Source organism: Mixophyes fleayi, chromosome 1 (assembly GCF_038048845.1).
Source record: "Mixophyes fleayi isolate aMixFle1 chromosome 1, aMixFle1.hap1, whole genome shotgun sequence".
Taxonomy (NCBI): Eukaryota; Metazoa; Chordata; class Amphibia; order Anura; family Limnodynastidae; genus Mixophyes; species Mixophyes fleayi.
This window is the reverse complement of record NC_134402.1, coordinates 343,166,799-343,192,690: the sequence shown is the minus strand read 5'-3', so window position 1 is coordinate 343,192,690 and position 25,892 is coordinate 343,166,799. Positions and strand designations below refer to the sequence as shown.

Sequence of the window (25,892 nt, the reverse complement as noted above, 5' to 3'; positions counted from 1 at the left end):
GAGATGATCCTGCCCAGCCACGAAATGATCAGAGCGCCAGGAGAGCAATTCAGACTTGATCTTGGCAAAGAGGGCTGGGTAGTTTTCCCGGTAGAGGGAGTCATAGGAGTCAGTAATGAAGATACCTAAGTATTTAATTTTCTTTTTCTGCCACCGAAAGTTATTTAACTTTTTAACTTAATATCAATATCTGCTCTGCTACAGTCCCACTTCGTACACAAAACCAGTCTCTATAGGTTTCTATGGGGACTGCTGTTCTGCATGATTTAACAAGTGGTCCGCAATAGCTAATACCATCTAAAGATGATGATAGCCATTGGAGACTAAGGTTGCCATAGTGACTGGAGAGAATGGGAGTTTTAAGGTAAGTAAAATTATCCTGGGACAGCCTCCTATCGGACGCTCTGTCCCAGGATGATTTTTTTCATTAAATGGGGCTGAAAAATCATCTGTCATCATAGCAATGACAGATTATAATAAATGGGGCAAATCACCTGTTAATTAATAAATATGCCCCTATATCCTAATTAGTACACATTAGTCATGTTCTGTGTCACACCTATTACCAGCATATGCAAATCTCTATTCTGATTATCTCCACTTTCCTTGAGATTATTGATATTTTACCAATTTACCAATTATTTCCTCTGATCATTATTGTTTAAATTAATGGCATGATACAATAAATGCATATTATGACATTGAATATAGGTTCACTATTATTTTCTGGGGGCCGTATTTTTGTTTTTTTATTGAAACAAAAAAATCTGTTGCTAAATATGTAAACAGAAACAATAACATTGGAGTCTCTGCAAAAGTCAAGTACTGTACAATAATGCTGTCTTTTTTTTTTTTAATTCCATTATTCTTGTCTTTTGCAGTCTATGCAGTTTGACAAAGATCAGATAAACACTCTAACTCAGGACAATACTGCACTAAGAGAACAAGTAGAACTGTTACAAAATGAGGCAAAAAAGTAAGTGCAACAATTTGTTGTTAGCATTTCCAAGTACAATGTTGTGCTTATTCAATACATAAGTAGTTGCATATTTTACTGTGACTTGAAAGACATTAAAGTGTTCTCATCTACACGCAATGGGGGGCAGTCATCTTGTTGACTGAACCACTGTTCAGTCTTTCAATTCACTAAGAACTATTGACATCACTGTAAGTTGACTGACTACATTCACAGGAATATTGTTTCGGCTCACAAAATGGGGTTTCTGTTGTAGGTGACAGTTGCACTCTTAAACACCATAATTAAGAGAAGTTAAAAATGGAAGGTCACTATTGTAAAGCTGAGGTATCCTAAACCTATTCTTATTGCAATTTAAGGGCTATCACCGAGCAAAAGCAGAGAATGAAGCGGCTGGGTTCAGACCTGACCACCGCTCAGAAGGATATTAAAGTTAAACACAAAGCATATGAGAATGCAGTGGGTATCCTAAGTCGCCGTCTTCAGGAAGCGCTTACTGCGAAAGAAACTGCGGAAGCGGAGCTCAATAAGCTGAAAGCACAAATCTCAGAAGGAGGAGACAGTCAAGCCTTCCAGGTATGAAAGGGATTATTGGGAACATTAAATAAGGTATTGGGCAATCATGACATATAATGCAAAGTGAAAATATATTTATATTTGTTAGTAATAAACATATTGTAATTCTCTTGCTCTCAGGAAAAGTTGAAAGGTTTGAAAAGTGAATTGAAGGCCGTAAGCCACAGCAAAGCCATGCTGGAGCGTGAGCTACAAGAGGTCATATCACTGACCAGCCAAGAACTGGAGGAGTACAGGGAGAAGGTCATGGAGCTGGAAGATGAGGTGAGAAGAGCCTGCTATTTGGTTTTGCAGTCATGGTATTATTTATTGTATTGCTGTTCATGTCTATGGAGATTCTCCAGAATGCAGGGGCCACATTTGAATAATTTAGGTAATCTCAGAAAGAAATTAGGTGTAAATGTACATTTTTAGTTGATTATAGCTTTAAACTACTAATGTGTTCTGGTTACATATTAATTTGAAATTACCTTCAAACTTTCCTTTTGTAATGTGAAATTATTAGAAAAAGCATAGTGACATTTTAACACTATCATCTGCAGCTCCAGGAATCTCGTGGCTTTAAGCGAAAGATTAAACGATTGGAAGAACTAAATAAGAAGCTGACTCTAGAATTAGAACATGAACGAGGGAAGGTCACTGGGCTTGGACAGTCCAATGCTGCTCTACGGGAACACAATAATATTCTTGAGGTTGCTCTGGCAAAAAGAGAGGCAGACTTGGTCCAACTGAATCTGCAGGTACAGCATGAGTGTGCACAAGGCATGCAGTCTTGTGCTTCAGATCTTCTAAAAACTTTGCATATTAGCAATTCAATACAATTATGTGAATGGGAAGATACTAGAGGAAAGTGTGTGGATGTGCCATCAAAGGCTTTACTATTTTACAAACTGTGTTCACAGTATCCTCATAATCATCATCATTTCTTTATTTATATAGCGCCACTAATTCTGCAGTGCTGTACAGAGAACATGCAAACTCCACATATGTGGTATAGAGGCTGAGCCAGGAGTGCAGGCACTTTAAATTTCTACACTATCTCTATAACTCCTCCCCTTTGCCACTGCTGGCAGAAAGTTAGTTCTTTTAAAATGCCCACTTGAGTGGATTGCTTTTTTCTCTTTCATCCAGTCTGGGGGACACTGCTTACCATGGGTTGTGGAGGGGAGCTGGGAGTTGGCACCTAACTAGTTAACTTTAGTGCTGCTGATAGACCCCTCCCCTCTACAATCCCCCTGCCTCTTCCTGTACAATCCAGTTTTTTTAGGTGCCCTGGAGTTGGGCAGCCTTTTTGTTTAGTGCTTAGTTTAATGTTAAGAAATTTTCTTTTTTTCTTTTACTTTTTACTTTTTTCTTTCAGGTGGCAGCGCTGGAGTGTGTTCTACTATAGAGAACACACTCACAGCTTGGCAGCGCAGGCATTCCCCTGTCAGCGGAGAGCCAGCGGTTCTCACTGACAGGGACCAAAGTACAAAGTGCCTGATTGAAGGGAGTGACAAGCGGTCTCATGGACCGCTGCACTCCTACAGCCTCCCCGTTAACCGGCGCTGCCATTACAGGCATAGAGCGCCGGTTATCGGATAATGAAAATGGCGGCGGCCATCTTGGATTTCGGCAGCAGCGCTGAAAAGAGGAGAAGGAGGCTAAACCAAGATTCCCCCCTCAGACATAGGAGGGGGGCGTCGGAAAGGTACCGCTGCGGAGACCTCTGTCCTGGGAAGAGGAACTAATAGAGGTCTCCACAAAATCTGCCACCAAAAGCCGTTTTTTCCTATGGATTTTAACAAGCAGGAACATCGGCATCAGGGAAGAGGGGGGAGCTAAAACATAGAGTTCCCCCCCTTCCTACAGAGAAAGCGAGAGATGGACTGTCCCAGGGTTCTGGCGCCAAAGCAGAAGCCCGGGAACAGGAACAGAGCGGAGGGAGAGCACAGACTGCTGTTGGACTTCTCCCTGTCTTGGTGGCCCTTGGGCTAAGTACAAGCTTATTTAAACACATATTTGCTGTTTTATTACTGGCTTAGCAGGTTTACATTATAGTCTCCTGCTAGCCTAAAATATTATGGTGTTTAAAATATTCAAGTACAACTTTTTCAAAGACATTAGTTGATTACTTGTAATTTACTCTGTTCTTTTATATATATTTCTCTCTCTCTCTCTCTCTCTCTCTCTCTCTTCCTTTATCTCTATCTGTATATTCAGCTAGATTGATTTTGTGTGATTGGTGTGCCTTCCTTTATATAAAATGTCAGATAAGGGAAAGGGCCCTATGGCAAAATATTTCACATGTTCTAAATGTCATGTAAAATTACCGTGTGGGTAGAAGGACCCGTTGGCGCTCTGCGCTGCATGCGAAGCAGGGGCCCCCTCTGTGCAAAGCCAGCAGGTTACAGCCCTTTCGTCTGAGGAACCGGCCTGGGTAACCTCCCTAACACAGTCGGTTACCTCCCTAGCCCAAATGGTTTTTCAATCAAATCAGTTGCTATCAACTGTGGCAACTTCGGTGGCTAGCAATACTAATACGCATTCAGACCCCCAGGCTTTCTCAGATGCCAGTGGATCGAGTTTGCCGGGAGCTTCCACATCACAGGCTGACCCAGCCCCTGCTAATACAGACCCGGCTTGGTCTACAGCCTTTTTGAAGGGATTAAACAAGCTTAACCAGTTGCTAGATTCCTCTAATACCCCGCCTGCTAAGAGAAGAAGATTTAGAGCGGTAAATCCCCTTGTGGTCCTTTCAGATTCGGAGGAAGAGTCTGAGGAAGAGGGGGAAATCCATTCGGATGCTGGCCATAGTCAATCCTCAGAGCAGGAAGTGTACCCTAGAAACCAATTTGTTAATGATTTGGTTTTAGCGGTTAGACAGGCGCTGGACTTCCCAGAGCCGGAGGAGGTTTCCCCCAGGGACAGAAATCTGTTCAAAAAGGCCAAAACAAAAGCCAACCGTTTCCCTCCTTCTGCAGAACTCAAAGAAATTGCTGAAGGGGCTTGGAAACAACCTGAGAAAAGGTTTTTCATTCCCAAAAGGTTCGCCTCTCTGTATCCTCTTCAGGAGGAAGAGGCGACTCGCTGGGAGAGTATTCCCAAGGTAGACATTCCTATTGCTCGCCTGGCTAAACATACTCTACTCCCAGCTCGGGTTCAGCGTCTCTCCCAGACGCCAATGACCGTAAGGTAGAATCCCAGCTCAAATCAATATTTGCGGCTGCGGGTTCTGGCTTTAGACCCACATTTGCTTCAGCCTGGGTAGCAAAAGCCAGGGAAGCATGGGCAGACCAGCTGGCAGAAGCTTTACAGGACTCCGAGCTCCTTCCCCTTGCTTTGCATTTAAAGGAAGCTTCGGGGTATCTCTATGAGGCGGCCCAGAATTCAGCAGCGGTTTCCTCTGCTATTCAGGCGGCCTTCATTTCAGCAAGGAGAACACTATGGCTGAAATCATGGGAAGGTGACGCTGAGTCAAAGCCTCTGTTGAAACCATCCCCTTTTCTGCAGCGGGCTTATTCGGCCCGGAATTGGATACCCTCATTTCCCAGGCTACGGGGGGCAAAAGCACCTCTTTGCCAGTATACGCTAACAGAAGCCGCGCTCAGAGGAATAGCTCCTTCCGCCAGCCCTTTCGAGGGACTTCCTTCCAAAGGGGTCAGTCCTTTAGAGGAAGACAATCTAATTACCGAGGCTCCTCCTCTAGAGGAAGATCCTCGTTTACTACCAAGCGCCAGGCCGCTAAGACCCAGGAAAAGCCTGCATCCTGACGACCAACCTGTACTACAGGGGGCGCCAGTGGGAGGACGTCTGTCCCTGTTTCAAAAACAATGGACAGCGTCTTCCCAAGATCCTTGGATTCGGAGAATAATTGCAGAGGGGTACAGAATAGACCTATTGGGCCCGGCTCCACAGCGTTTCTTCCAGACCCCGCTACCTCAGGATCTTTTAAAAAGACGGGCTATACAGGATTGTGTCGCTTCTCTTTTACTCCAGCAGGTCATCTGCAGAGTGCCAGATGGGCAGAAAGGAAGGGGTTTTTATTCAAACCTGTTCCTAGTCAAGAAGCCGGACGGCTCCTTTCGGCCCATCCTAAACTTAAAGGGCCTCAACGTTCACTTAAGGGTGGAAAAATTTCGGATGGAATCTCTGAGGTCAGTAAAAAACGGCCTAGAGATAAATCAGTTCATGGCGTCCATAGATGTAAAGGACGCTTATCTCCACATTCCCATCTGGATCCACCACCAGTCTCTCCTCAGATTCTCGGTAGGATCTGCTCACTATCAGTTTTGGGCCCTCCCCTTTGGTCTCTCAACTGCCCCAAGGGTCTTCACGAAGATTATGTCAGTTATGGCAGCATGTCTGCACCTGCAGGGAGTTCAGGTCGTTCCTTACTTGGACGACCTACTCATCAAGGCTTCCTCAGAAGGTTGCCTGCGTTATCACCTGTCCCTCACCCAGGCAGTTCTCGAGGGCCACGGTTGGCTAATAAATTCAAAAAAATCCCAGTTGATCCCGTGTCAGCGCATGGTATTCCTGGGACTCATCATGGACACCAGGAGGCAGAGAGTGTTTCTCCCAGCAGAGAAAATCTCCTCTATTCAGTCGGTAACCTCCCAGGTTTTGTCTTACCCCAGACCCTCAATGCACTTGTGCATGAGGCTACTCGGAAAGATGGTGGCCTCTTTCGAGACCATTCCCTTCGGGCGAGCCCATTCTCAATGTTTCCAATGGGATCTGCTATCGAAGTGGTCAGGGTCACACCTACACCTGAAAAGTCAAAGGATCTCTCTATCTCAGAAAGCGAGAGAATCTCTTCAGTGGTGGATGTGTCTGCACAACATGAGCGTGGGAAAATCCTTCGCACAATGGTCATGGATCATAGCCACGACAGACGCCAGCCTGAAGGGTTGGGGGGCGGTAATCCTTCACCTCCGACTCCAGGGAATTTGGTCGCCTCAGGAATCAACTCTACCGATAAATGTTTTGGAATTGAAGGCCATTCTCTTGGCTCTCCGGGGAGCCCAGTCTTTCCTTCAGGGCCAACCGGTCAGAATTCAGTCCGACAATGCCACGGCCGTGGCATATGCCAACAGACAAGGAGGAACCAGGAGTGCAGCGGCTATGGAGATTGCAGCCCAAATATTTGTTTGGGCAGAGCAATATGTCCCAGCAATATCGGCGGTTTTCATTCCAGGAATAGAAAACTGGGAGGCGGACTATTTAAGTCGAAACCAGCTGATGCCGGGGGAGTGGTCTCTACACCCGGATGTCTTCCAGTCTCTGGTTCTCAGGTGGGGTCTTCCGGACATAGACCTCATGGCCTCCAGACACAACCGGAAGGTCCACAAGTTTTGCGCAAGGGCAAGGGATCCCTTAGTGGCGGCAGTGGACGTTTTGACGATGTCATGGGAGTTCAGGTTGGGATACCTGTTTCCCCCAATTCTCATGCTTCCTTGAGTACTCAGACGAGTTCGGCAGGGCCTTCTGCCAGTAATTATAGTCGCTCCCTCTTGGCCGCGCCGAGTGTGGTACGCAGACATCATATCTATGGCGGAAGGGCCGGGGTTCCACCTTCCATATCGAATCGACCTGCTTCTGCAAGGTCCATTCCATTTCCAGAATGTAACTCAGCTCAATTTAACGGCATGGCTGTTGAAGCCAGCCTCTGGAAGGCTAGAGGTTTTTCACCCAGTGTAATTCAGACCCTGATGCGAGCCAGGAAACCTGTCTCTTCTCGTATCTATCACCGGATTTGGAGGGCCTACATTAGATGATGCGAAAATAGGACGTTCCACTCGTCCTCTTTTCGACTTTCCCGTCTATTAGCCTTCCTTCAAAATGGCCTGGAAACAGGCCTTAGGTTAGGTTCCCTAAAGGTCCAGGTTTCGGCACTTTCTGTATTTTTTCAAAAAAAAATTAGCCGAATTGCCAGATATTAGGACTTTTTTCCAGGGAGTTTTACATATTCAACCTCCCTATGTCCCTCCTACTGCTCCATGGGATCTCAACATGGTCCTAGAGATGCTCAAGGGCCCCCCCTTTGAACCTTTGAGTAAGGCAGACCTAAAGTGGTTGACCTGGAAGGTCCTCTTTCTTTTGGCTATCGCTTCGGCTCGTAGAGTTTCCGAATTAGGAGCTCTGTCCTGTAGGGAACCATATTTGGTTTTCCACGAGGACAGAGCGGTGTTAAGAACTCTCCCTTCTTTCGTACCAAAAGTCGTGTCGGCTTTTCATCTCAACCAGGAAATTGTAGTTCCGGTTTTCTCATCTTCTTCCCATACGGATCAGCAATCGATGGAAAAGTTAGATGTGGTTAGGGCTCTCCGCATTTATGTGAAGAGAACTTCCCAGATTAGACGTACAGATTCTCTATTTGTCCTTTATTATGCTAATAAGAGAGGCTGGCCAGCCTCAAAACAGTCCATTGCAAGATGGATTACGTCTACCATCAGACAAGCTTATATAAGGGCTAGCCGTCCTGTGCCGGAGAGAATCACAGCCCATTCCACCAGATCGGTTGGGGCCTCGTGGGCAGCAAGGAATGGTGTTTCTGTGGACCAGCTTTGCAGGGCAGCCACTTGGTCCTCTGTCCATATGTTTACTAAATTTTATCAATTTAATGTCTTTGCATCAGCAGATGCAAATTTCGCTCGTAATGCATTTACGAGCAGGATTTTCAGAGTAGTCCCACCCTTTAGGGGCTGCTTTAGAACGTCCCCATGGTAAAGCAGTGTCCCCCAGACTGGATGAAAGAGAAAAGAGGATTTATGTACTTACGTTAAATCCGTTTCTCTGATTCCGTCTGGGGGACACTGCGATCCCTCCCTTCTGTTATTCTTCTGTGTGCTCTTGTTTGACTGCCCTTTTTTCTCCTGGGGCTTTTTAAAACTAACTGGATTGTACAGGAAGAGGCAGGGGGATTGTAGAGGGGAGGGGTCTATCAGCAGCACTAAAGTTAACTAGTTAGGTGCCAACTCCCAGCTCCCCTCCACAACCCATGGTAAAGCAGTGTCCCCCAGACGGAATCAGAGAAACGGATTTAACGTAAGTACATAAATCCTCTTTTTCTACACTGCTGCCTAAGGCAGAATTATTTTTAACTTTTATTTTAATTTTAAAAATGTTTAATAGTTTACCGCCACGGCCAATGGCTGTGCAGTGCCTGTAGTGTGGTGAGGAGGTACCCTTGGCAGAGAGAACAGCTACTGAAAGTCAGCTCCTTTACCGCGGCCTGCACCCTCAAATAAAATGACTTTTTCAGGCATGTCTGTGACTACCTCCCCGTCTGAATCCGTATGGAATTGCTTGAACACACCCTTACTGAACAATACCTACTTTAGAACAGGCCTGCCCTCCCCTTTAACGCCTCTTCAGGCGTAGGGAGTCATTAGTGGCAAAAAGTAGCAGGACTGATTAGCTGCAGTTGCGTACATTCACTTTTTGAGTATGCACAGTGCGAAACAGCACAGATACACTATGGAAACTGGTGTACATCTGTATGAATCCGGGCCTATAGTGTCGGAATTTAAAGTGCCCACCCTCCTAGCTGTGCCTGTGTACCCCAATGTTTCTAGTGTACTCCAAAGTAGTCAGCGCAAAGGATTTAAAGAGTGTATTAAAATTCTGTGTCCGGCATCTTTCTTCCCTATTGCAATTACAATCAGGTTTTATAGCCTGAGACAATGTGACATGTCCAAGGTCATAAGGAAGGACACTGGAATTGGAGCTGGGGTCTCCACGTGTCATTTTTATTTGATGACTAACCACTGAGCTATGTCCTGTCTTGGTGTCTCCAACAGGTACAAGCAGTACTGAAACGTAAAGAAGAGGAAGACCGCCATATGAGAGAACTAGTACAGAGTCTTCAGGATTCCTTAGAGAAAGAGAGAGCCAAAGTCAGCAGTCTGGCAGAGCAGGTAAAATTTATAGACACAGATATAATAGAAGCAGGATTTTGTCATTATATGAAGAGTGAATGAAATGTCCAGAAAATCCCTTTTTTGTTACAGCTCTGAGAAAAAAGGGAGTAATCAAAATATACTAATGTTTCTTAAAATTGTTCTTTTTCGTCTTTATTTCTTCCACACATAAGAATCCCTGTAGTTGAGAACAGTGTAATATACATATGTTTATCTGAGATTTCAGTGCTGGAAATAAGTTTATTGCTCGTCATCAAGTTACGTTGCCATTTTTCACTCTCTTGTGTTTGCAGGTAGCTACCGCTAAAGCAGAGGCTGCACACAACAGGAGGCACTACAGGGCTGCAGCACTTGAGCTGAGTGAGGTTAAGAAGGAGCTTCTGGCAAAGGAACAGCTGATTCAGGCACTTCAGGCTGAAGCTGAAAAATTGCAGTAAGTACACTGAAGGAAGATGATCTCTCATGAGAAGAGCCTAAAGTACAGATTTCCCCATATGCCATATCATATATTGATAAATCTTAAGTAACTACTTTAGGTTTGTTACCTTGCATTGTAAAAAAACTTCAGACTTCATAAACCTTTCAATTTATTTTCAGAGTTAGTGTTTTTTCCTATTTATCAGTATACTAACATGAGAACATGAGCATGGAATTACCACCTGTCAGGTTCAGTGAGTAACTTCTTTTTTTTTTTTTTAATCTGCCCTGAAGAGTAATTGGCCTTACCCATTTCACCTTCTAGGTCCCAGGATGAGATTCATTCTCAGGAGCTTTCACAGTTCCAGCAGGAGTTGGCAGAAGCACGGTCCCAGCTGATACTCCTCCAGAAGGAACTAGATGAACAACTCAGCAAGAAGCCTCAAATCAGTCAAGAGGTAATGAGATATTTTAAAATGTACATACTTCTGTCATAAGGAGCCACTATCATTATTATAATCTGTATTAATTAGTATGCTGCATTTGTGATATCGCAAGTTATACCATGGTTGCACTATGCAGTGAAATGTCATATTATTTCACAATAAGCATTCAGTCGTAGTCTGTTATGCAAAACACATCAGTATGGATTATATAGTTTTCAGTATACATTATTCATATTCATTTTTGCATAGTTCTGTGAATTTTTGCTTTCGGAGAGGAGATATTTTGAACCATATTTCCAATTTCAAGCAGTAAATGTTGGAACTTCATAACTAAACTGGGCATCTACGGCATGATGCAGATGAAGAAATGTGTAAAATTAGTGTCTAGGAACAATCATTTCGGTTTCTAAATTATCAAAAGATTTCAACACCCCTCATAAGCTTAGTGAGTGTTGTGGTACAAAAACAGGCCAAATGCTGCATTTGAGGCACCATAAAATATATGGTTTGTGACTGCGATTTTGCCCTCGTGCTTTGAAGACTAGCTTTCTTTAATTTCCAGAGAAATGATCATGAGAGCATGGACAGTTGATGAGAGTTTAAATGGAAACTAGACAGGTTTGTTGTGGTGAAAGTATATCAACCTAGGCATTCATTAAATTTGTAAAATATTAAATCTTCCTGCAACTGTCAATTGTAGATTATCCCATGCTCTAACTCTTGCTTTGCTCTAAGCAACCACTGATTCCCAATTAAGCTTAATATACCCAGGCACACCCATTGCTGTTGTGAACCCCAGATTTTTAAACAATTTGACATAAGGTATGTGGATCTGCTTTGAATTTCCCTGGTAATGGGTCTGCTCACACTACTGCAGGCCTTGTCAAATTGCTTTGGAAGCACTTCAAAATATTCTAAGCACGTCAGGTCCTGTATTTCACAAGTATACCAAAGTGTTATTAACATAGATTGAGATCCCCTCCGCAGTCAAATCCCTGAATGTCATCTGTATTACAGATTACAACAGTTAGGGGATCTAGGGCAAGGACCCATTTGAAGCTGTCTGTTTTTTTTAATGTAGCACACAAATACTTGATGGCTTTATTTGTACACTGAAATTTAAAGTTGATCTAGAACATGCCTTTCCCCAACTGTAAATCTGCCTTCACATTTTAATTTACATCTCCCCCCAATGCAACATGGTTTTGCCAAGATACAAAGTTACTAATTTTTTACCTTCCTTAAAGAATCGGGCCCATTATGTTTGGGTAAAATATCCACAGGTATCACCATTCAGTTTAATTGAATGCCTTAGCTGTATTTAGGGCCTGGACCACCCAGTTGCCCATATTGCATTACTGAGCTAGCAAATAAAGAAGGAGGCTTTGAATCTTAATTACTGAGGCCTTGTTCAGTTTAAAACCAGACTGATATGGATATACATCAAAATTTATGTCACTACACAACCTAATGTCTCTGGCTTGGGCCAGAATTGTAATATTGAGCAGTGACATGGGTCTTTCTCTTACACCCTATGGTGGAATCTGGCAATGAGGGTACAGAGGGTCCAGACAAGAGTTGGGCACTTCACATTTTCTTTACTAAATCTGAAAATTCTCTCCCTTCTATATCCTCCGCCTGTAAGGAGCTCCATTTTTTGAGTGCCCACAGGAGTAGGGTGCTTTTCATCATGGCTGCCTCTCTGGAAGGAAGGCAAAAGATTTTTTTTCACTGACTTCATTTAAACTCCTCATCATTAGTGTTACCAGCGGCTCCCATAGTGCCTAATGTAGACAGTAGTAGGCTGAGGAGACTTGGGGCTAGATTTACTAAGCTGCGGGTTCGAAAAAGTGGGGATGTTGCTTATAGCAACCAATCAGATTCTAGCTGTCATTTTGTAGAAATTACTAAATAAATGAAAGCTAGAATCTGATTGGTTGCTATAGGCAACAGCTCCACTTTTTCAAACCCGCAGCTTAGTAAATCTAGCCCTTGGTGTTTATCTCCTTCCCTTCGTTTTCTAACTTAGAAGTCCTACTAGTAAAGCGTGGGCAAAACCTGAATGGTTTCAGCTCTCGAGCATACTGCAGACTCTTTATTCATTCCCGTAGTGTAGACACTAATAAATGGAAATCCCCACTGTGACAGGATGGACCACCTATGCCACCCTGTCTGTTGTTGCAGGGAACCGGCTGGGCTTACTGTTCCTTTTCCTTATCCCAAATGCGCCCTCTAACCGCAGTAGGAGGGGCATAAACTGCTGCCACCACTGGACTTCTTACTGGCATCCAGAACCGGGTTCCTTCTGGGTAACTGTCACTGCTAGTGTACCCTGTTGCTGGTGTACCTGGGCTGGTACCCCTGACCTCTTACTATGGATCAGGGTTTCCGTGGATGGATCCCACCTGGCCTATCACATTGGCCATAGCTGCTGGGTAGCAGACAGAGCAGTGGTATCGGAAAGCTGGGTCCAAACCTCAGAACAGCCAGGAACGGATTAGAGTTGGGTCTAATCTGTAGATCACAGGAATTTCGGCATGGGAAGGTTGTCAAGCAGGTCTTTGAAGCAAGTGATGTTTATTTGCTAAAGTAGTCCTAAGAAGGACAGTTCACATGCCAGTCTGTGGTACTAGCAATCTTTCCAGAAGTATAGATGGTACAAGAATTATACATTACATGCTCAAACTGCTCACTTTTTATACAGTTCTGACATAACTCCTGGCAGGGGGTAAGCCAACCCCCTGATCTGAGATGGTTCCACAACATCTAAACTATTTTTAATATCAGGATATGATACATGTTTACCAAACATGTATTTACATGCAATGCAAAGCTAACAATATTTACACTTATCTGAGATATCCTAAAACTTGCTGTGATTTCATGAGTCCTGTTTCAGACACAGAGGAAATCTAACAGCCAGTCTAATTAAACCTTCCTGTGCCTTCAAGGGTGTTGGACGCTCACACATAAAAAGGTCTAATTAACATGAGATTAACATGGTTCCCTTCTTCAAGCAGTTGCAGAATACACATTTCCTCCACTCTATTGCTAACTTGAGAATTCTCCAAAGAAAAGTTACAAAACCCGAAACAAGTCATTTACCTACATAACACATCCCAATATAACACGATAAGTGCTTTTGCAATTATACATTGGTGCCTGCACCTCTGTTTGAAATACATTTCTAGAATATATTATTTCTACATGATTCAGCCACAAATAAGTTATTTATAAGTGATACAGCCACACCCACCCAAGGTGGATGCCCCCATATTGTTTGTCCAAGACCACCACTATTCCTTATTCCTAATGGTGCAGCCCTCAAGGCATGACGCCATCCTTAACTTGATATATAGATTGTGGCTTAGGTCTTACTCAAGCCAATTTTAGCCTCCACATGGGGGAACAAGGTGGTGGAAAGAGGTTTGGAGCAGCTTTTTATGATTTTGCAGTTGACCCAGGTCTGAATTGCTAAACTTAGTTGAACACATTCGGGAGGTGTCTGAATATTGGGGGACGCAGCTATGGATGCTGGGATTATTGGAGACAGAATCCAGTCTACGGTGTTCTGAGCACTGTTGCCTCTGGCTTAAGGGTGTCTCACTGGACCGAGGACTTTTTTTTTAGATCACCCGTTTCTCACAGTTTATCGTACTTTTTCCTTGTCCCAGTCTAAGTATATACACCAAAGCATCTGTGTATTATGTGTACTGTTATTTCTTGTGATTAGGTACATTTTGCCCTTGCTGTTACTTGCAATATTGGAAATTTAAAGTTGCCATATTGTATGAAAATAGTAGGACAGCAGAAGCCATATTGCATGACAGGATGGAGAGATAAGCAGTTGTGTTAGTTAAGGTATTTATCTTTTGTCTCAAATGTCCATTGTTATGAGGTGTGGCATAGATCTGGGTTGTTAGTAATGTAATCAGAACGATGTCTGAGTGACTTAAGATAGCTAGCTGGCAGCCCAAGTTTATTATCTAGGTCAACAGGTAATCTGAGAGATAATTATGTTAGAACTTCCAAATTATGTGCAATGTGTCTCCACAGTACTTTACTGGCTGAAATAGCATTGTAAAATGTATTCATATGTATCAATATAAATGTTATTGTATCAAAATGTATCTCGGACGTTGACTGTAATTCTGCAGATACAATGTGTCAAATGTCTTAAAGTTTCATGCAAGTGTGAAGTGTCATGTTATTCCCTGGTGTAATATTGTAACCTTTTGTAAGTGTATCAAGCCAAATAGTTAATTCTGTCAATCCATTCAGTCAATCCATTCCAATCAAGGTAACAGAGACGGTATGTCTAACAGTTAAATAATTTAAGTGTCCATTAATAGATGCCATTTGAAAAGGGGGAGGATCGAACATCTTGACTCTACTCCCTTAGTAGACAGCCAGGTATATAAGGCGAGCAGTATGTCAATGAAGCCATTCTATCTTGGAGGATCCTGGTGTATGTAACACCTGCACAAAGGACTCTGGGCCAGGCATCAAACCCTAGCAGGACAAGGTCTGTGTGAGCCAGTATCCCATGCTGGGCGACATAGCACTGCCTAGCAGAATGTTACTGTAGGAGGATAAGACACTGATACTGAAATTGTTACTTTGGGGTGATGACTGCAAGAGGTACTCATTTACCCTGTACCTTGTGAACATCTTATGGTGTTGTGCTGTTGTAATAAAGCCTTATTTTGCATGTATTCTGGTATGTGGGAGTTGATTCCCATGAAAGGGTAACCACAGTACCAGCTAAGGGTGTTTTCCTCACAAGGGATATATCCTATATCTCCTCTGATATCCACCCTGATTTTCCTAGACCTAGTAAGACACGGAGTTCAATAGTTAACTATTCGGATGTTAATTTTGACAGGGATGGTCATTCCAGTACCAGCAGACCAGATGGCAGTGTGATTCTATTCAAACCTCTTCTTGGTCCAGAAGCCAGTTGCATTCTTTTGGCCCGATGTGAACCTAAACCAAGGTTAGAGTAGATAGGTTCAAGATGGAATCTCTGAGATCTGTCATATGCAACATGGAACGGGATGAGTTCATGGAAGCCATGGTTGTCAATTTTTTTTTTTTTTTTTGCCTGCTCTAGTGTGGGAAGGCAAATAATTGCAGTTCAGTCACACCATTTTCAGTTTCGGCCTATGCTTTTTGCCCTGGTGATAGCTCTGCTGGCGTTCATGAAGATCATTGTGGTCATAGTTGCTGTTCTGGATTCTGAGAGTTTTGCTGTCTGATATTTATTTTTATTTTGTTTTTTAAATTACCCATGGGTGTAATATTTACACGTGTGCACAAAAGTGGGTGCTTTTTAATGCTTATCAATTTTGAACATTTTTATGATTTAGACTGAACTAAAATACCTATCAGTGTGTGAGATTGAATTGAGTATTGTGCAAAAAGAAGAATTATTTAATTGTGGGATGCCTGCAATGTCATACATCATGTCATAAATCTATCAAAGAAAACAGAACCACCCACAGGTCTACTGGTGACAAAGTACCCTAATGCTTTATTCAAAGGCACTGGTTCTCACATCCTTGACTTTTAAGAGGCCATGTAAACTTGAAACTGCAGAATTAACCTATAACATACCGTGCTACTCAGCTCAGCTCCTTCTTGGACCTTCTGCCCTCTGTCTCCTCTCGCTTTTCCCTACACCTCTCGGTGGCTCTTACCTGTCAGCCGCGCCAACCCTCTAAGGCACAGGTTTCCAGCTTGTGGTAAATATCCCTCACCCTTAACCTTTCAGCCTGTCTCTTTAGCTGTGCTTTGAGCTTCCTGAGTTATAGTGCTTATTGTTAACTGTACCGTGCTGGTTTACCTTGTACTGTCCTATTGTTTGTCTCTGTACGGCGCTACGGACACTTTGTGGCGCCCTATAAATAAAAATAATTCATAATAATAATAACATACCTTGTTAAACAAGAATTTACAGAACTATGTTTCACTCTGCAACTGACTTTGGGAGATATTTGTTTTTGGAAGATTTGTTTGGTAAATAAAGATATATGCTTTTTAGGGGTTTAACCTTTTTAAGTACAGCTGCATAATTGCACACAAGGGTGTTTAATACAACTAGTCTCTTCTCTCAAGGTTGAAGACCTGAAGTGGGAGGTGGAACAGAAGGAGCATGAGATTCAATCACTGAAGCAACAGTTAGACATGACTGAGCAACGCAGCCATAGAGAATTGGAGAATGTCCAGATACTGCTTCAGGTACGCAAACGTTTGGTAATATACTTCTTCAACATATAATGTTAACGGTCTGCTCTAGCATTCGTAATGCAGCTGGCGGTTCATTTTCTATCTGTACTATCTTTATTTGTTTGTGAACACAAATTTCATCTTGAATTCAAAACAATTTACTGTGATATATGTATATTAGAGTTCAAAGCTAATCTCATCCATTGTGTTTTGGCACAAAGAGATTTTAGACGATAGAGTAGGTTCAGCCCACAGCCTGTTTGACTTATTTTTTTTCCTTCCCACAAAGAATCTCAAGGCTGAACTTGAAGTTGTCCGCGATGATCTCACAATGACCCAAAAGGACAAGTTCATGCTGCAAGCAAAGGTGACAGAGCTAAAGAACGGCATGAAGACATTGCTGCAGCAGAACCAGCAATTAAAATTGGATCTTAGACAAAACCGACCTAAAAAGGTATGAGATTCCCCTCATGTCAGGCATTATTAATCCACATGTAATTCAATCTGTAAAAATGAAAATAAGAATAATACTACCAACGCTCCAAAAATATTTTAACACTGAGTGATTCAAGATCTGTTTAGAGAAACATTGTTGCCATTACCTGCCAAACAAATGTTTCTAGACAGGTTTGCTATCCTTATGTCTGTTTATCCTGGTTCAACATAATATTAAAAACTATACTGTGGAAACCCAGTAGTATGTGTATTCCAGATCTCCTTGCAGAATCATGGTGTAATAACCCCTGTGGGCAACTGCTGATATCTAAAATTAACTTAGTTGTTTGTGCAAATCTACTCCAAACGGGAGATCTAAAAAAAAATTGTTGGAGTATTAAGAGCAGGGCCACAGTTGTAGTGGAAGGAAATGGTTAAGCAGTCTGCCATACCCATGTGTTTGTCTACTGTTACTAAAGTGTGTGTTTAGAACACAACAGAAAACCACCTTTTTATATAGCATGTTGAAATCTGTGTCTTTTCATTGCACAAGGATTGGTTACTAATGTACGGAACCATTACAAGTATTTACTTTTTCCCCCATTACATTTTTCTACAGCGGAAGGAGTTGAAAGGGGATGTTACCTCTTCCAATCCTGTCACTCCAGTTAAGATACCAGACTGCCCTGTACCAGCTTCACTACTAGAAGAGCTCCTGAAACCTACATCTGCTATCAGCAAAGAGCCTCTGAAAAACCTGAACAGCTGTCTTCACCAACTGAAGTAATGATTTTGTATCAGTAATTGAGATTGTTTTCTTTAAAACATCCCATGTCCTATTGTTATAAAAGAGAGTAAAGTCGATGTAATTATTTCAGCAATATTGTTTTAAAGAGTTGGAAAGGTTGATTTATTTAGGTATAATGGTCACAAAGCCTATTGTAGTTCATACATATGGCTGAAGACACTTACTTGTGTTGTCACTCATGTAATACGTTTAGTTAGTTGACAGGATGATTCAGCCTGCATTCTATAACTAGTAACAATCCTTAAAGCATACAGATTGTTCTCATTTCAAAAGCAAATAATTTGGAAAGAAATTGTATCAATGTATGGAAGGGCTCCTCCTGGTAAAATAATTTTTACTACAATAAATTAGGTAATCATTGCAGCATAGATAATAAGGATAATTGAATATAACCTGCCAGCTTTCGTCATTGGCTAACATTGTACACTGATGTTTCCAGACAGGAAATGGACAGTCTCCAGCGACAAATGGAAGAACACACTATAACTGTGCACGAATCTATGACTTCATGGAACCACATTGAGGGACAACTACAGAACTTCCCAGAACCTGCTGCACAAGTCTTAACTGGTGCTAGTCTCCCTCTGGAGAACCAGAACTTCAATAACAATGACCCAGAAAGAACAGAGCAGTGATCATAGATTGTTCTGGTATATTGTGTTAGCTTTCTAATTCTGGAGGGAAGGATGTCTGTGCGTATCCCTGCCTAACTACCAGAAACTGTACACATAGCAAGAAAAGCACAGTGCAAATGGTTTTCTCTTCAGACGTCTGATATTTCAATGTTTGCAGGCAGAAACAGAGAAATTAATACCTATGGACAGACCTGGATTAGATGGCTACGGGTTGGTGGAAATCACACATTTTATATGTGCCTACAGAAACAATCCTGCTCTGGTACAGGAGTTCTTCATATATGAAGTTGAAAGTGAGGATACAGCTAGAAATCTTCTTAGTTTCCTTACTTTTCAAGGGCATATTCAGATTAGAGCATTTTTTCTTTGCTTTCTATTTCAAGTATGTTCCTCACAGGATGCACACAGAACTTACAAAGAGGACACTACCAGATGATTTGGGGTTATTAATGCTGTACACTATATTAGGAAACTGACAATGGATCAGATAGACCAGGCCTGTCCAACCTGCGGCCCTCCAGATGTTGTGAAACTACAAGTCCCAGCATGCCCTTCCAGCTATCAACAGGTTGTCTACTGGCAAAGCATGCTGGGGCTTGTAGTTTCACAACACCTGGAGGGCCGCAGGTTGGACAGGCCTGAGATAGACTTTCCACTTTAAAAATTTTAAATTGCTAAATGATTTCCCTTACCAATAATGCAACATAGTACAATTACCAATAATAGTCCATTTGTGGGCGGCCCTCCCTGGAACCACCACCATTTGATGTATTTGGCAAGTTGCCCGTGCTCTATCTTTTGGACTTCTGCCAATTGCCTTCGATTAGCAGAAGAAATCAGACATGAACAGTTAGGGGCCGATTCAATTCGGCCACGTTGTTCTAGGAATAACGCGGTGCTAAAAGTATTACCGTTACTATGGTAATTTTAAACCAAATTTTTGATTGCGGGCCCCGAGGTCTGTGAACAAAAATCAGCGTTAAAATTACCATACTACCAGTAATACTGCGCACTTTTACCCATAGTGTAATTCAATTCCGTAGTATGTAGTAATACCCTACTTGAAGTTTAGTGCATATTCTAAGATGAATGCACCACAACAGAACATACAGCCTTTTGTGTCTGTCATCACACCATGTTAGCTAGGTCTTTAAACATTGGCAGCGATGTGATGACCGGGACACGAGGGAGGGCCGGCATAGAGCTTTGCTTGCAGCCTACTCCAAATTGGGCATTCCTTTGTTGGGGCCCGTTTCTTTTGAGACCCCAGTGCAGAAGAAGGACTCCCAAAATTACAGTAAGGCAGTAACGGGTGGATCTAAAAAGTAATTGTAGAGGGGGCGATTTAGGGGGGAGGGGGATTTAGTCCACACCCCCTTTTTGACACCTGAGGCTGCACACTATGTGCAGGCACGTTCGGCAGAGACAGACGGGGACAGTGTGCTGCCTGGCTGCTCTTATTGTGTTTTAACACAATCAGAGCAGCCAGGCAGCACACTCTTTCTGCCTGTCTCTGCCGAACGGACCTGCACATAGTGTGCAGCCGCCAACAGCAAGCCCCTGTTAGGGGGAGGCGATTTCCCCCCCCCCCCGCCCTGGATCCGCCACTGGGCAGTAAGGGGGTACTTTCTTAAAATTGAATTGCCCAGGTGAAAAGGCCTTAATAGTTTGTAAAGATATTATCAGTATGAATCCTTTATTACATGGGGAAATTTGAGCTGTCTTTATAACTTTCTGTCAGTCAGAAAGCTTACACTCTCTGACTAGGAATGGTGCAAATGCGTTCTACTTTGAGATGGTGAGGAGATTTTACCATCTGTTTTGCCTTTTACAAGCAGTATATAACTGACATTGGTATCTTACATTTTATTGGGCACATTGTTTAAGTTCCATGCCTTCTCATACTACTTCTGAATGTATATAGATATTAAATTGTACTTGTCAAAATGGCTTTTGTTATAGAGTGTAAGAATTTGGGAGTCCCCTAAATATGAATTTATATTAAGTTCTTTATATATGTAAAGTTTAGTTTCAAAACACACACTTCTGTATTTCCAAAGGAATGTCATAGTAAGCCCTGGACTTTTAGTCCTATTTCCTCCTTATGTTGTCTTAGGAATGATGTGGCATCAAGTATTTTTTAACATGACAAGAAATACGGAGGATAAAGGGTTATCATTCTGATATGTGATGGGTTGTTTTAACTTGCCCAGTGCATGGCCCATATGTATAAGCATGATTGCTGGAAAAATATTCTTTATACTCCAGTTTAATCTATTCTGAAGTTGTCTACTTCTGGCCTGTGCTTGCGTTTCACTGCTCTTGTTTTATTCATACAATACCTATTGTCTGTTAATTAGATGTTTCATAGTTCAGTCAGAAACACATGTAATCTTTTTAATTTCCAAAATAGACACATTTATAGAAATTGGCAACCGGCAGTAGTGATGAGGACTCAATCTTCCATGAAGATTTGTCTGTATTCCTGAGCATGTAATACAGCTTAGATAACCTGGCCCTGTGCTACACCTGGTCCTTATACAACCTTTACCATCAACATCCAAAAACGTCACAGTCAGGGGAATAACATCACAATTTCAGTAATATAATTCTACCAGCTTGCTACAGTTTTTCCCCTAGTATACAAACGCTTAAGCATGTTTTTAGAAATGTGAAATTAGCTGGAAATTCCTTTTGAATGAAGCCAATATGAGACTTCCATAAACAGGACATTATCGAAATGAGTAAAAGCTTAAGTAACATGTACACATAAAATACAGACAGTGATTGTTATAGTAAAACATCATATTCTCTTTGTAAAAACCAAATCCTGAAGATTTAAGCACAGCCTTCTGGAATTTAAAGAACAAAATGCACTGTTGCTGTTGTGGAAAATAAGTTGTCAGCTGCTAAAACATTGTGCAATTGTACAACTACAGTTGTTTTTTTGGGTAAGATAGTTTGCAATAGGTGATGTGTGTGTGTGATGCTGTACACCCGAGGGATAAATGTCAAAATCAGAAAAAGTATAATGGGCATTACACTTTTTTTTACATTTTTTTTTAAGTACATATCTGATGAATTTCTTGAATTTGTTTCCCCACTGTCTCCATTGAGGCTAATTGAGTTATTATTTTTCATTATTGAAGAATCCTCTGTTAATATTTCAGTTTACATGATGAATGGTTAAGGGGGGTTTGTGTCAAATTATGATCTGGTCAGTAATGTTATACTGAATATCTCCCTAAACTCTTTAGTACAGGGAAGTTTGCAACATAACGTTTCATTTTCTGTTATGGGTGGAAATGAGCACATTTACTTTCAGTCCTCCGTGTACACTGCTTTCCGGTGCATTGATGGACATTTGTGTTATTGTTTTGTGGTTTGTAATGCACTTACGTCTCGCCCTCAAAACCTGAAGCTAATTGTGTATATGTAGACATGGCATTCATCTATAAATGTAATCTGTACATGTTGTATGTTTACAGTTGCAAAATTATAAGTGTTATTCTATTTTGTTTTGTTTTCTTACTTTAGTACAGAGATCAGTCTAAATGGTTCGATACGTGTAAAGTGTACCTTTCAGCCACAAGCAGTAGAGGCAGCCACTTTGTGAGTGAAACCAATATTCATGGCAATTTAGCCTACTTGGGATATATTTGGCCATGAAGTGCCTCAGTGCCGTTACTGATTCCTAGTGAATTGATAGCATTTTCATGGAAATTGGTTCAAACCTTCAAAATGGTTGCCTTCAGTGTGTGTATTTTACAGGTACACTTTATACAATGAAGGATTATTTTCTGTCCTATGTTTCCGTTCTGTACTATAAATTTTCAAACCATGATGCTACAAATGTTAACTGGGTTAGACTATTTATTTATTTTTATTTGCTGAAATCCACTGCTTTATGGTACCATTTTATGTGTTGGAAAAGTAAAAATGTTTTTTGCTGACAAGGGTACTACGATTGCTGAGTAATGTCTCAGTCAAATATTGTTAATATATAAGATTGCAAATTTAGGGGGGCGTTGTGAATTCTTTTTATTATAACGTCCAAAGATCAATTTGAACTGTTACAACACCATCAAAAGATATGAACATCTGAAAGCAATGACAATCTGATCCCATTCTCCCCAGGACTTATTTAAAGCTATCTGTTATTTATGTGCTTCTTAGCTGCCAACATACTCCTGAAAAGTGCATTAAAAATAGGATGAATGGTTTCTTATGGGCTTGTTTTCATCATTGCATTTAATATTTTATTTGCAAACATGGCATGAACTATTTCGAAGTTGACATGTACTTACCAGTACAATAGATAGTATTGGTAAAAGCACAAAGCATGAAAAACACGTCAATGATGTATCACTAGTTATATTTCATGTGTTGTAACCTATTTTCTCAGCACATATGTGTGACTGAGAATCGTGGGAGAACATTTGCAGAGTAGCTTTTGACTGAGGAATGTGTATAAGTTACAGAAGTGCCCTCATATTCTCCAATTTGAGATATATACATACTCTCACAAGTAATACTTCCCTGTAAGTGAAATCTGCTGACTGACTGTTTCCATCAAACGTAAAGACATTTGCTATACGGAAGGGTTTTGTTTTTGTTTTTAAAGAAATATTGTTGAACAGTAGTTGAGTCTGAACAGTCTGATGGTCTGTGCTATTATGGAAGTATGTGGAATATATTGATTAATTTGGAGTGCTTGAATACTTTCTGTAAATTTATGGATTGTGTTTCATTAACAATGTTTAATGTGTTTTTATTTATAGAAAGAAGAAATGTATCTTAAGCAAATTTATTATAAAATGTGGTATATCTCCACATAATATAAAGTTACGACTTTTACGTTGTTAAAACTGTACATACTATATAATGCAGTGTAAAGCATGTGGATAAGATATGTGCATAATAATTATTTCAAAGTCTTTTTGTGCAATAAACTATTTTTGTTAAAATGTTGCAGTATTGTTTGTTCAATGTAATGTATGAGGTATATACAATCATCTCTTGCTTTCAGCATATCATGTTTAAGGAAAGGCATGTAAAATTATTTTCAGTGGTTGATAAAATTTCTCATTTCAGCCAGTACTGGCAATTACAATGAATTGGCGTAGTATCTGGTTGTACAAAAATAACAGATTGAGCTGTGTGTGTAGGCTGCAGACAGCTGGCTGTGCCTAGACACTAAGGTAAAGGACTTTTAACAGTTTTCAAATATTTCTCTTTCAACCTGTGCAGGACAGTAGATATGCTGGGGTACAGAGGGCAGTGGCAGGAGCTTAGGCACTTTTAAATTTGGCTCCAAAACTCAAGAACTCAAGGTCCTCCCCCTCGATACCCTGAAAGCCCGCTGGAGCGTAGTGCTTTTTGTTTAGCTTCATAGGCAGCCTCTGGTTCTTTATCTCTCCTTCTGCTAATAGCCCCCTTCCATAATTGGACTACTTCTAAATGAGCCACAGTCTCTAGAGGTAGTGCCCTAGATTCCAGTTCCATTGGGCTGGGACCAACAATGGACCAGGCACCGGAGGCGTGTCAGCAAGATAAGGGGCTCCCCTTGCCTTGGGGAAAGGTGAAAGGAGAGCTCGGTGTAGAAGTAGTGTTTAGTCCTGTCCAGGCAGTCTCACACTATGCATGGGATGGTGAGGGTAGGGGGACTATCCTGTACGACAGCCATATTTGATCTGTGTCTTGGGTGGAATGTGCTATCCCTATTCGGCACATCCTCCTTGGCAGGGCTTCCTTCAGAGAGGCAAGCCTGACAGAATTAGACATACTAGCAGCCAGCAGCTTCCTTGTGGAATATTTGGGTTGGGGTGGGCTGCTTGTGCCTAAATGATTAATGGTAGTGAGGATGATGGTGATTCTTCCACTCACTTTTGCTCTGAACTTTGTGTCTGTTTGCAGTCCACAGTCAGCTTATCCTTGTGCATTGCAGTTTTGCTCTGAAAATGTCTGTTTTGCTTGCACACTGCTTCTTTGCTCAAAACTTTGTGTCCGTTTTGCAGTCCACAGTCAGCTTATCCTTGTGCACTGCAGTGTTGCTGAAAACTTTTTCTGTTTTGCAGTCCACTTTTACCTTGTCATTGTGCACTGCAGCTGCCCTCTTTATCTTTCCCCATCTTTCCTATTATGTCAGATAAGTGAAGTACGTCTCAAGCTTGGGAACGGGACATCCTTTTTATAATTTTCCTGAAGCCACCACTCCCAGTCAGGTAATGACGCTTGGGTGGAGAATGCGAGGCAGAGGTTCAGCAGCCTCATTTGCCAATTAACCTGCCTATCTTTGGTCTAGTGCACTGCAGAGTTCATGCAGCTGCAGTTTATGCTTTTCCCCAGGGGGCATGTGGGTACCTGCCTTCCTCTGGCTCCTCATGGGGAGTTTCAGAACAGATTCTAGTTCACCTCTCATCTTCCTTGGAAAGAATCTTCTTCCTGCACCTAAATTGCAGAAGCACCAAGTCTTGGGAGGCCTCAGGCTCTAAGAATTTCTCCCAAAAGTAAGGTGAGGTGGCCGAAGATTTATTCTGGGGTTCCCTCAGTGTGCTGATGAGGACTCCACCAAGATGCATGGTGTAGAAGACTTAGTGCAAGTTACCTGACAACTGAATATTCAGGACAGCAGAGAATTTAAGATTCCCATCTATTTGCTGTTTTAAGGGGTAGTAGAAACAAACTGATTCTTTTCCCTCAAATGGAAGACCTGTTATGCAAAGCTTGAATATAGCCTGATTATAGGTTCTGGTTCCTGCAGGTTGTAACTCCTTTTTATTTTCTCCCTAGCGTTGATATGGTGAGCTGGTATAGTCAATTAAACAATGTACAGCCACTATTGTGTAGGAACAATATGGCTGTTTAATGTTGGCCCATATAAACAGTTGCATGTATAAGATCAGTGGTGGGCAACAGGCAGCCACCTTCAGCTCCCATATGACTGCTACCTACCTGTTATAAAGCAGAGAATAAGACTGACCTGGAGGTTTTTCGTGCAATCATTGGGCCAGTGTGGACCTAACCATAGAAATGCAAGGGAGATGCTCACTATGGACCTGATTCATCTTCGGATGTAAGTATCTTACATAAAAATAGGTTTGCACACATTCAGAAACGGACCTTGTGACAAAGAAGCAATTGCATGCAATTCATGTCTGAACACAAATGACACAACTGCCTACGGCTTGAAGGGCGGAATGAGGAGGGAAGTTGTGGATGAATTTACAGTAAGGGTGTGTCAACGCAGATGCATCCGATCCAAGTCCTAAGTGTCTCTTAAGTACATATGTTGTTTTTGCTGTATCATTTGCACCAGCTACAGGGCAAGTGTAAGTGTTGACTGATAATGATTACGAACATATCTGTTAGTTATCACTATCATCATAGTCTTTGCTTTAAAAACTACATGTATGTGTGTCGCTAGCTAGCACAGAACATGTCTATGTAAGGAAGTATAAAAACTCA

At 41.8% G+C, this 25,892-nt stretch overlaps 1 protein-coding gene across 2 annotated transcripts in view; it reads left to right on the top strand.

The window, feature by feature from the left end:
• GOLGA3 (golgin A3) overlaps positions 1–18,938 on the top strand; it is a 56,013-nt gene extending 37,075 nt beyond the window's left edge. For both annotated transcript variants that reach the window (XM_075216948.1, XM_075216939.1), the window contains exons 14-24: positions 882–976; positions 1,336–1,552; positions 1,673–1,816; positions 2,095–2,292; positions 9,337–9,453; positions 9,750–9,889; positions 10,199–10,331; positions 16,437–16,559; positions 16,837–17,001; positions 17,602–17,765; positions 18,230–18,938. In XM_075216948.1, coding sequence (XP_075073049.1) covers positions 882–976; positions 1,336–1,552; positions 1,673–1,816; positions 2,095–2,292; positions 9,337–9,453; positions 9,750–9,889; positions 10,199–10,331; positions 16,437–16,559; positions 16,837–17,001; positions 17,602–17,765; positions 18,230–18,425 — 1,692 coding nt within the window. In that variant the 3' untranslated portion in view covers positions 18,426–18,938. The remainder of the gene's footprint in view (positions 1–881; positions 977–1,335; positions 1,553–1,672; positions 1,817–2,094; positions 2,293–9,336; positions 9,454–9,749; positions 9,890–10,198; positions 10,332–16,436; positions 16,560–16,836; positions 17,002–17,601; positions 17,766–18,229) is intronic.
• The last annotated feature ends 6,954 nt before the right edge of the window (positions 18,939–25,892 follow it).